We start from the raw sequence: 12,422 nt of genomic DNA on the forward strand, positions 1-12,422 counted from the left end.
GGATGTTTGGCACCTCAAAAGGTATCAGCTTTCAGATAACTTCTACCAACGAATTTATTTAGCTTTTTAGGGTTATGGCTTTCTCACAGTCATCATTAGGAAAGGCTAGGTGATTGAAATTTCAAGGATTAGAAACACTCTGACTAAACCCTTAAATCTTGTTCTAGCAATAGGCAGCCATGTGCTTCTTGAGGACCGTGAGCTCCTCAGTCTGGGAGACAGAGAAAACTTCTGAAAAAATACTTGTAGGATTGCTAGAATGGGTAACTAAATCCCCAGTTTGACTGTAAAAGATGATCAGGTACAATTTAGCTCACTGGTCTACTCTGCAGCATCTCAAGCAATTAACTTCTAGAAAGAGTTGTTACCATAAAATGTATGTGTATTTATGTACAATGTGGCAATTAAAATTCTATATATGTATTAAATTAAGTCTATATATTTATTATACAGTTTTTTTATTATACAAATAAGAGACCATATAAGTTTCTGTATCAGTTTCTTTGATTTTGCTATTTATAGGTATATGTTTGAGTAAAATGAACATTGTTGTTTTATTCTATAAACTACGGAAAACATTTCTCCCAAATTGCAAATTAAAATATTGTCATTTTTGCAAATGAAAAATGGCTGAAATAACAAAAAAGATGCAGAGCTGTCAGACCTCAAATAATGCAAAGGACACAAATTCATATTGATAAAGTTTAACAAGTTCAGAAATCAATATTTGGTGGAATAACCCTGGTTTTTGATTACAGTTTTTTTTACATCTCGGCATGTTCTCCTCTACCAGTCGTACACACTGCTTTTGGATAACTTTATGCCAATTTGGTAATATCAAAGAAACTTAAGTGGTCTCATTTTTTCCAGAGCTGTATATGCATATGTATATTTATTTATAGTTCTCTGTCATTCACCAAAGAAACCAATAATACAGGTTCCCAAAATAAGAATACTTTTCATCAGTGATATATTGATAATAATAAAAAGGGATCTTTATGAGGCAATATTCTGTGAATACTAAAGCATATGAATGGACAGAGTCTTGTGGACAAGTAAGCTTACGTGTCGTTATACGTGTACGTGCACGTGCACGTGGCGTTGTACGTGTGCGCGTGCGCGTGCTCCCTTGCGTACGTAAAAGCGTATGAGGGCAGGCGTGCGCGTTCCCGTGCTGTAAGATGGCAGCAACCTGGCGAGCCGCAGCGCTGGAGCAGGCCGAGCTCGTGTCGGATCGTCTCCGGCGGCTCGCGTCCTCCGGACTGCATTTCCTCCACAATGAGTTCGGACTGGACCTGGGCGTGAGCCCGGAGCTCTGGCCGTCCTGGGCGATCCTGACGGCGGTGCTGGTGGGGCTGCTGGTGGCGGTGTGGTGGGTCGTGGCCTGCGGCGGAGCCACAAGGAGAAAACGGCGAACCGGTGCGAGAGAAAATCACGTCAACGTCAGCGGTGCCGTTAGCGCGACTGACGGCGGGAAGACCCAGCCGGCGAAGAGTGCGAGAACCGAGGAACCGAAGAAAAAGAACAAGAAGAAGGCAAGCGAGAAGGTGCGCCCTGCTTGAGCTATTTCTCTTCATTCACCTCGATAGATAGCGTTAAGATTCGTGGATTCGACAATGCAAGACTGCACAGATTGATGCCTCTGATCAGGAGATCTGGCAACGCCCGATGCTTAGAGTAGGAATCCAGTCCAGGGTTTTGTACAAATTGCCAGAATATCCGCGCTACAGTTAAGCTGACCTGGCAGTTTGAACCAAAATTCGGGCTGGATTTCTATTTACGGATCTGGAGTTGCCACCGCTCACAATTGCAGTTGGGGTTACCGTTTTAAATAATTTCCAGCGGTATTGTCAGCCTTAAATACTGTGTTAAACGCGCATTTCGACCTAAATGAACAAATCATAACTTGAACTATCTATCTAATGTTGTTAAATATTAGCTAATCTCCTAAAACCACTGAACTAGCTTAGCTAAGCTAGCTGTTAGCTAGTTAGCTGACTAGCGGTTAGCATAATGCTAGCTAGCTAAGACTGCCAAGATGCTTCAGCGACGTGTCACTGTAGGGATTTCCCATTTAGTCTTGAGGTTAACTAAACCAAGTGGTAAACAGCCGAACGCAACGCCATTTATCTAGGTTAGCTAATCAATTAATTCGCAGTGTTATTTAAGTCTCTTGTAAGTTATGTAGCTAGATTATATGCACATTTTGGGTTTAAGTTACTAGCTGGCTTAAGGATAAATAGCGTTAGCTAGCCAGGTTGGCTAGTGGTTACCCTCCTTAACGCCTCGTCATGCTTTAGATTGTATCAGTTAACACTGTAACGCTCACTTTTCCACTGTATAGCTAAAATAGGGCTGGAGAATATGTTTAAATATTAGCTGTATATCAATATTTTAAGAGAAATTCACGATACGCAATGTTTATTACGATATTTTGACACAGAAAGACTCAATACACCGGTAGCAGCAGATTATCAAACCCGCTACTCTAATAGTACTATCTACAAGTGGTGGGTGATATGGCCCTAAAATAATATAACGATACTCTTGACAATATAACAAAAAAACTAAATAAAAAAAAAAATACACTTTTACAATAAAATAGAAAAATAATGATGTACTCCAAATATCCTCATATGTCCAGAACTAAAGTAAAATAAATGATACTGGACTTATACAGTCTGTCTTTAGTGGATCTATAAAGTACAATATGATAAGGCACACCTATACTGTTTAGTGTCTTGTTCTTAATACAATTAAGAAGGACAATTGGCTGTTGTCTAAATGTATTTAATATTATAATAATGAGTAAGTAACTATATATGACTTAATTGGTTTAAAAGGGTCTGTCACCATACAGATAAAAGGCAAAACAATTAGGGCACCTCATTCATTGTTTATTTAAAAAATCAATGATATTAAATAGAGCTGGGCAATATGGCCCTAAAATTGTCATAATATTTCAGGATATTTTTTTGCGATAATGGTATTTAAAAAAAAAAAAAAAAAAAAAAGGCTTTTCTTCCTTGATGCTTTGGCTTAGTTAAACTTAAACATAAATAACAAATGTTAGTTTTATCTAGCATATGTCACACTACAGACAATAAACAGACCACAAATGAATTATTTTTCTTTTTCAGAATGCTCCATACTTCCACAGGTTGTGAGTGTCACTTAATGACACTTACAGGGTGCCAGAAGGCCTTCTGCTTGAATGTTAGAAACTAAATATCTAAACTGAATCAAGCTTAAAAAAGACTAAACCCAGTTCCTGTACATATGTACTTCTGTTTTAATTCAAATCCACTCAATCAAATCAGGGTATTCCTTAAAATGTTTTATTTGTAGGCGTGGATATTGCTAAAACATTAAAGACTATTTACATTTTAAAATGTCCTAATTGTCATTCTCTGCAGCAGAAGACCCAACCAAATGGCCGGACGGTTACTGAGCCTCGAGAAGAAATCAAAGCTGTTCAGGAGAGCCCTAAACAGGCAACACCTCCACCACAGAAACAATCACAAAAACAGCAGCAGCAACCCCCGCAAAAGCAGCAGCAACCCCCGCAGAAGCAGCAGCAACCACCGCAGAAACAGCAGCAGCAGCAACCACCGCAGAAACAACAACAGCAGCAGCAGCAGCAACCACCACAGAAGCAGCAGCAGCAACCACCGCAGAAACAGCAGCAGCAGCCTGCACAAAAGCAGCAGCTGCCACCACCGCAAAAACAGCAGCAGCAGCCTCCGCAAAAGCAGCAGCAACCACTGCAAAAACAGCAGCAGCAGCAGCCTCCGCAAAAGCAGCAGCAGCAGCAGCAACCACCGCAAAAACCGCAGCAGCAACCACCGCAGCAGAAACAGCAGCAGCAGCCTTCACCACCTGCTGATGATAAGGTAAAAATGTTAGCTTAACTTGTATGAATTAGTCTTACTGCTAATTGCTTTTTATTTTTAAGGACTGTTACTTTAGGGAAATTATGGGCTGTTCTTAGGGAAGGATCAGCAAAAATATATAATAGATATTTAATTTAAAGCTGGATCCATGACACATATTTAAGTGGAGTTTGTGCTAAATGTATGTCTGTAGTTTTTGAATGATCACATTTGCCCGTCTTTACCCAACCCTTCCTGAAGTTAATTTTATGTCAGTCATAAAATGTCTGTGCTTTCTATATCTTTTCTATGTCATACAGATATAGAACCAGTGCAGTAAGAAATTTACTGCCTTGACAAAAGTAGTTTTCTACGGCTTTAAGTTTATCGGTTCAATCATTAATCAATTAATCAAGTTTTTCCTTCAGGTTATACTGTACTAAAGAGTAGAAGTCAAGGCCAGTATTTGCTTTTATTTCCCCTCTGTAGGCCAAGAAAAATAAGAAGAAACCAAAACCAGAGGGCAAGCAAGGCCAAAATGCATCAGACGGAAAGGAACCTGATGAAGGTATGACGCTTGGTATTGGTTTCTACAACATTGTCACAATTCCAAATACTTAAGATTGTAGGTGAAAGTTAAAATCCTTGTGCTGTACTCAATGTTAGGAATACCTCTGTTAGGCTTTGCCTTTTATTGCCTCTTGCCAGTTAATTATCAGGTGATTCATATTCATTTGTCATATATAATTTGAACACAATTGCACACTAATGAAAAAAGTTTCCCCTTATCCTGTACATCCCATATATAGATACTAACCTGTAAAAAAACTATTTTAAGTTCCCTTTTTCAGCGGATGCTACAGTTAAACCCTGCCAATTCATGCAGATTCTTGCAGAAGTAGTTCAGCTTGTAGCACCTTTTTAAGTTGAGGTACAATGCAGGATAGCCAATCTAAACTTAATACTTACACCTGACTGCACGGTATAGTAGCTTAATTCACTAGAGGAATTGTGTAAAAATGAATTGACAATTTTTGGTACATATTTACAAGGCTTATTGTTATAGACCTGTTTAAGTCTATTTTTTTTTATCATTTTCTCTAGTGGTAGCTAGAAAAAGTATTAACAATCATTCCCTTAATGAACTAAAATGCAGCACTGCAAACAAAATGTAACAATGTTTTTAGCATATGTCTTATTGTTATGAAATTAATCTTTGATAGGTGCTTGGGAAACCATGGTCAGTAACCGCGAGAAGCGTCAGCAGCGCAAGAAAGAAAAGGGTCCTGGTGAACCCGGCAGCCCTGTGGCTGGCCAGCATGGTGGCAAGCAGACAGCACAACCTGTGGTTATCGCTCCAGTCATCTCTAAGAAGAACAAAGGTTTTTTTTAAACTGCCTTTTCATTTTGCTTAATGTTTAACAGAGGATCCGAAAAAATTAGCTGATTTTAAGGGGCAGAATTATAAGGGATGCTTAAATTTTGAGATGCAGCAGGATTTGGTTTTCATTCATTTAAAGCTACTAGTGTTTGTTTAAATTGTCAATTTTTTCTCTTGGCAGAATCATTGAATTTGAAGTCTGAGAAGAAGGAGGCCGTCATTACTCCAGGTAATTTTTTTAGATTTGAAGAAGGTTTAAAATAACTTTCTGAATTTGTGGGGGAAGTTGTGGCAATAGGAAATGGCTTATAAATTCCCTCTATCTACAGCACCAGCCAACTGGAATACTATGAGCTCTGTGAACAGTGGAGGATGGAATGAAATGTTGAAGATCACACCTCAGGCAAACACCTCAGACAGTGAGAAGTGGTCTGTCAACATGAAGAAATCTGGACAGAGAAACTCTGAGCCCTTGACCCGAGCACAAGAATCAGATGGTAAGGGATTATCATAATCATCTGTCCTGAACTCGCATTAGATTTCACGTTTTACATGAAAAATGCCCGTAGTGTGACTCATAATGCATTAAATTAGCTTACCTGCTAAACGATTTGAGCTGGTCTCAGTTACTCAGAGCGATTTTGCTTGTAGGTTTATTGTAACAGTTTAAGAGTAGCATCTATAACAACCACTGCACAACCATGAAGCTATAGCTCATGCATGGATAAATGCTACATTCGATTCTGTTCTTCAGGGACGTGGACTGCCATGACCGGAAGAATTAAGCCTGAGCGGAACACTGTGAACTTCGCCATGCTTGGATTAAACCCATCAGGTACGCACACTTTATAGTGGTGCACATGGCTGACAGCCAAATGCATTAGTCAAAGTAAGGCCGGGTGTGATGCATTGAGCAGTCAACTTTGAATACAAACATTAGGAAAACAAATGTGAGGTTATATGCCAGTCAGTCAGGCCACAAACTTAATTGTACTGTTAACATAGCTCTTGTAGTTTAATAAAAAATTGTAGCCATTTGACTATTTTTCTTTTCATTGCATTTTAATTGAATTTATCATGTGGACATTACATTTTTGTTACAATAACTGAAACTATGAAATGGAGTTGTTGCAGTCAGCTCTTTTTATTATTCTGAATTAAAGGATATCGTATTAAAATTTTTATTGAAACTGTCAATATAAGTTTAAATATACGTATATTGACCAGATCACACACATTTTGTCTCTCAGCTGGAGATCCTTCTGCTGATTTGGGGAACTGGACTCATGTTGACAGCGAGTGGTCTGGAATTAGTAAGATACATTTTATGAATAAATGTTTATAAGGCTAATTAATACAAGAGTGCATTTATTTAGTCAAAAGCATGTATTGAATACACAGTGAAAGACATTTAATAATCGTTTCAGATGGTCTTGGAAGTGGGGATTTGGGTTCCGACTGGAATGCTCCGGCCGAGGTGTGGGGGAACTTTGAAGAACCCAAAGTGGAGACACCAGCTGTCCGAGAGACACCTGTTTCCAAGCCACCAGCGGTCAGTCAAAAAAGTTTGAGTCTGTCGGTGCATGAGCTGCTTGGTAGCTCAACCATGCATTTGTCAATTATTTTCACATCCTGCCTTTACAAAGAGCCTCATCATGCCTACTGTATTGGTTTGGAAGTGTTTGAGAGATTATATGTTGTACTCATTGTGTGTTTTCTTGTGCAGAATGTGTCTCAGTTGCAAGATTCAGGTGATGATGATAAAGAGAAGGGAGATCCATCTGGAAGTGGCAAGTCCAAGAGAAAGAAGAAAAAGAAGAAGAAACCAGAGGATGAAAATGCTGCTTCACAGGTATAACTTTTCAGAGACTTAGTATTTAACGCATTGCGTTTGTATAGCTGTATTAAAAAGATAAGAAAATATGAGTTTGTCAGAAATATTTCATGCATTAAATGTTTTTAAATGTTTTATTTATATATATATATATATATATATATATATATATATATATATATATATATATATATATATATATATATATATATATATATATTATATATTATATATATATTATATATATATAATGTTGGATTTACAGCTTTTTTTTTTTTTTTTTTAATATACATCTTTATGACTATGGATACTTGTGTGTACTTCTCTGTAGGTGAACTCAGAAGTATTACCTGCTCCTGCAGAGAGCAGCACCCATAAGCCCCGTCCTCATGTGCCACAGGAGGAACCAGCCAAGCAGAATGTTATTTCATCTGCCAGTCAGAGTAAGCACTTTAGAAATACTGTAGTAGATGTTAATTTAGTGAATCTATTGAAGTAGATTCCTGATTTGCTGTAAAGGTAGGGGATGCAGCTGGATCATGGCTAAACAAGTGGACAAAAATATATTTCCTTCAGTATTTCAGTAAACAGTTCACATTAACCTCAAGGTGTAAATCCCAGTTTTTAGTACACAAACATTTTATACTGTAAATATAGTGACTACAAAGTGTGTGCTAAACCACTTACTGTATTTGTATTTTATATTGTGGCTCTGTATTCTCTGCAGTTAATCTGTAGCTAGGGCAATATCATGTAAATATTACTTTATTTAAAACTATTTTATATGTAAGATATTGAGCCTGCCATGCATGTTATCGTTTTGCAATTCCAAAAAAGAAAAAAGGCATATTCTTGTGGAAGTGGTTTGGCTTCCAGAGGGATGACACTCAACAGAGACCAGTGTTCAAATTAAATTATGCCATAGAAATATATTGCACTTTGTGAAGCTGCACATCTTAAACATGATTTGTTACACTTTCCTGGGGGAGTGAGATATAATGAAGACTGCAGTTGTCTTTCATACTGCATTGTATGCTAACATGTCTAAGTACATTTTCCCAGCCCTGTTTGTAGCTTCTTGCTCTCATTCATACTGCTTTTATAATGCTCATTAATTTTACCCATAACTCTCCCATGAACACTGTATGATAGTCTGTCAAAATATGTCTAAAGTATTGTTTTATAAAGGCTTCAGTCACTGTTTTCACCATAGTATTTTACATGTCATTAGCTAGCTGCTGGGCTTTAGTCCACACTATTGTTTGATTGGTCAGAACTAAGAAATGTTATGCTGGGTTATGCAGCAATTTTTACCTTTTAAAGTCATTGTGGTGATACAATGACCTATAATGGGGAGAATGAGGGCATCTATTGCTGTTAATTTGTTACTTTGCATAATGTTGATCTTAATGTAATTAACTCCCCCCCCCCCCCCCCCCCCCCCTTCAACAGAGAAAAATGACCAGAATTGGGAACCCCCGAAGCAAGTTCAGAAGAAAAAGGCCAGAAGAGAAACATGAGCAACCGTGATATGCAACTAATTGACAATGTTTATGCAATAATCTCAGAGTACAGACTTTTATACAGAAAACTTACTGTACAAGTCAAAATTCCAAAAAGCATCAACACTGAGTTGGAGCAACTCAGCTAAAACATTAAATCAGTATAAAAAAAATCGAGCTGCAGCAGAAGAGAATGATCCACGGATCAGAAAACGACATATGTGCACTATGTTACACTGAAGAAAAGGAATGGTCATCATCCTTGGCATCGCACACAGTGCATATATATTTAATTAATATTTTCCAACTGATACTTTTGCAAGCGCTTATTCGGCTAGATCTGAGCTGTTTAATATCGTTTGGGAAATTGCTAAATTTTGAGGATGTTTACTTTTTTTTATGCTTTCCATTGATTACAGCTGCCTGTGGCACTTTTATACTGCTGAATTGATTTCAGCTGTATTGCAGTGTAGCAGTTAGTGTTAGAGGCCACAGAGAGGCACTGCGAGTCAGTACGAGTTGTAATGAAGTACTTGAAAGTCATCAGTAGGGGCAGTGAGAGATTGGTATATTACTGTTTTTTTGCCATCTGGTGATTTGGCTTGGAACAAAATGAGAGTATAAATTACTACAGAGACTTTTCTAACACTAGGCATCTCCTCAGTGCTTTTTTCCCTCCTCTGTCCTCTTGAGCATATTTTCTCATGGATCTTTACAGACCTTTTGAGATGTTTGCATTCTTTTACTTTGTCAACGGTCAGATGAATTCAGTGCTTATTTTTCTCTTGCAACCTCTGTTGTAGAAAAAGCCACGCCATATGTACAGAATTAATAAGGGCTTTTTTTTTCTATAATTCTGTTTAATTGCACTGTGCTGAAGGTTGTAAAAGTCTCTATTTTCCTTATTTTCTGATCTTGTTGAAATGTGAACGTTTAATTCCGGTTTCATTTTTTGATATCTTGTAATGAGTAGTTCAAAACGATTTTAATCGAGAGAATGAGAGATCCGAGATGGTAAGAGCAGCTTTACTTCCATGCTACTAAAATAGTATCAGTATCAGGAATTTGTTGCCTTAATCTGTTCTTTGTAGTGTATGCATCTATCTCTATTTCAAGTCTTCTGAACAAGAGGTGTGGAATTATCATTGTTTAATTTCGAGTTTGATTGATGTCAGAGCTGCACTTACTGTTGCACGAATCTTATAACCGTACATTGTAATCAAATATGTCCAGTTTCTTTGTCTACTCATACAGGTAATACTCTCTTTAAAAAAAAGGCTTTAATGAATGATCATGAAGTGGATATCGCTGTTGGCAAGACTGCAGCTTTTGCTAGATCAAAAAAAATTGTTCTCTCTTTCCCTCCTTTTTTTTTTTTGTTCTTTTTCTTAAAGGCTTTAAGCCTTGAATTAAATGCGTCCATATGTGGATTGACTGGGTGTTCATCCCATGGTCCTTTTTGTAAACTATGGTAGATCCTGCGTATCTGGTACTCTGGTTTAGAATCAGAACACCTGCCTTAGTTTTTCATTAGAGGGGTGACTAAACCGATGTATTTATATCTGTCTCCGGTTTATGGATGATTACTGAAGTCAATGCAATATTTCTATGTTGATTTGTTAAAAAATAAATGAAACATTTGATCATTGTTTTTCTGTGTGGTGGTGTTTTCTGTGCTCTAGGTGAATCACACTGATTGGACCCGGTGTATACAGAACAGAGGCTCAGGAATCTCAGTTAATCTCGTATCTCGGATTAAAAATGACGCCAGCAGCCATAGTGATCATACCGTAGGAAGTGAAGGTGTGGGTTCAGTTATTTTCCCAAATAAAATCCTTTCCCTTGCTTATCCTGACCGTCTTAACAGTGTGTTCTGAGTCTCGTGTCCTGCATGTGTTGGCTGACGTCTCATGCCTGTTTCTCATTCGTTTTGGGGTTGAGCGTGTGTAATCTATTGGACTCCAAGGCCATTAGTAAATTGTTTTTTGGTATGTTTTTCATCAAAATGTGAATGTCATGTGACCTCAAGGTAATGAAAGGATGAGTCAGCATAAATGTTTACTAATGGAATACCTCTTTCTCATGATCTTCAGAAATGTTTAATCAAACTCATAGTCATGATTTGTGTACATTACGAAGCCTAAGTGACCCACTTCTTTGCTTTAATAAGAGTCTGTGTGGACATGTCAAAACTGTCCTTTTTTTTCATTTCTATTGAGGTTTAGTAAGCGATCAAATGTGATTTGTGTGTCCGGACATCACAATCTGCGTGGGTTGCTGCAGTATTTATGTACCAACACTGAATTTTACATGGTTATTGTTTCAAGTGACTTTAGTGGGAACCTGAGATGCCTTTGTACAAATCCACTTGTAATTGCATTTCAAACCACCCCCAAAAACCCAGATACTTACTAGTTGGTTTTTGAACTCAAGGCTGTGTTTGAAACTAGAGGCATGAATCTGTGTTTTGGATGACAAAGTAGTAATGGATTACTGGATTACTAAACTTTTAAGTCTCAGTAGACTTAAAATATTGTGTTTCAGACACAGCAGATGTCTACTATTCCTTGACATCACCACGTGCTTCTAGTCTGTCTTTACTTGTGTATTTAATTTAATCTTTTTAGTTAAGCAGCCTGTTCAAAATTTGACCAAAACCATTAACAAGTGAACCAACCACACTGCCAAGCATACATGACTAAGCCTTAATAACACTACGTTCACCATGCTTCATAGATGATGTTTGTGTATATTGTGTACTACTTTTGCTTTATATATTTTATAAATGTTTTTAAACTGAACAGATACTTGAAAGACAAGCATCAAATAACATTTTTACATTATAATAATTTTGCATTACATATAAAAAATTAAGTCAATATCCCTGAGATCATGCTGTAGGAAGTGAAGGTGATTGTTCAGTTATTTTCCCAAATGAAGTGCTTTCCCTCGCTTATCTTCTCAACTGTGTGTTTTCTGAGTCTTGTGTCCTGCATGTACTGGCTGACATCTCATCAGCAACAGCAAGTTTTTGCAAAATGTCAACAGCTTAATCACGCTTACAATATCAACTAATTAATTGGTTTCAAGTAATGAAGTAATTAGTTCTATGTGACAACCCACTGCTAAAATTAAGGGGAAAAAATGGAAAACATTTTTTACATTTATCCTCATTAATTGGGACACAAGAGCAAAATAATTAAAAGTAAAGAAATAAAAAATATCTTAAGGCCAAATGGTCGATTGATCTGCCTTGCTCCGTGAAAAACTGCATATGCTTCTTTGCCAATTGCTACTCGCTATAGTTACAGTAGTTACAGTAGTACAGCTACAGTATCGCTACAGTTTTCATCCTTATTGTTCATGCTTTAGTAAAGTTCATGGTTTAACACAATGTAAAAAATGCTCATCTAGAAATTTCTTTTTGGTCCAGTTTAGGACCAGTTTTTTTAACTGATTCATATAGTTTTGCTGCTGGTTATACAGAATCTACAGAAGCTGGAACAGTGATTAAGCTGCTGCTCATGGCAGCTAAACGACATGTATCCTTACTGACATGTACCATGCTCTGTCTTTACTGCATATACACTTCCCTCAGTGTATATCTCAATTTTTTATTTAACCCAAATATAACTACTGTAATTCATATGGCTTATTTTATATGTTAATTTTATCACTACAGACCAAAGTTATTTGGAAAAGCTGTAATTATTGTGTATTACAAAAGACTGTAAAGGCAGCTAGGAAACGTTTACAATGCAAATTATTTTATATTACAAATATTCATAGGAGTAAAATTACAATATAGGAATAAGAATACTAATATTACAAAA

At 37.2% G+C, this 12,422-nt stretch overlaps 1 protein-coding gene across 2 annotated transcripts; it reads left to right on the forward strand.

Annotated features, from left to right (window-relative positions):
- The first annotated feature begins 1,153 nt into the window (after positions 1-1,153).
- Positions 1,154-10,240, forward strand: mtdha (metadherin a). 2 transcript variants are annotated; one of them, XM_049475355.1, is made up of 12 exons: positions 1,154-1,547; positions 3,417-3,893; positions 4,362-4,440; positions 5,096-5,254; positions 5,435-5,482; positions 5,583-5,750; positions 6,008-6,088; positions 6,504-6,566; positions 6,681-6,805; positions 6,980-7,105; positions 7,419-7,530; positions 8,540-10,240. In XM_049475355.1, exons 1-12 carry the CDS (start codon positions 1,182-1,184, stop codon positions 8,605-8,607), a joined length of 1,872 nt encoding a protein of 623 aa, XP_049331312.1. In that variant the 5' UTR covers positions 1,154-1,181; the 3' UTR covers positions 8,608-10,240. The 2 variants fall into 2 exon arrangements, with proteins under 2 accessions (XP_049331312.1, XP_049331313.1); XM_049475356.1 differs by having other exon boundaries at positions 3,420-3,893.
- Positions 10,241-12,422: the final 2,182 nt, after the last annotated feature.

Source organism: Astyanax mexicanus, chromosome 3 (assembly GCF_023375975.1).
Source record: "Astyanax mexicanus isolate ESR-SI-001 chromosome 3, AstMex3_surface, whole genome shotgun sequence".
Taxonomy (NCBI): Eukaryota; Metazoa; Chordata; class Actinopteri; order Characiformes; family Acestrorhamphidae; genus Astyanax; species Astyanax mexicanus.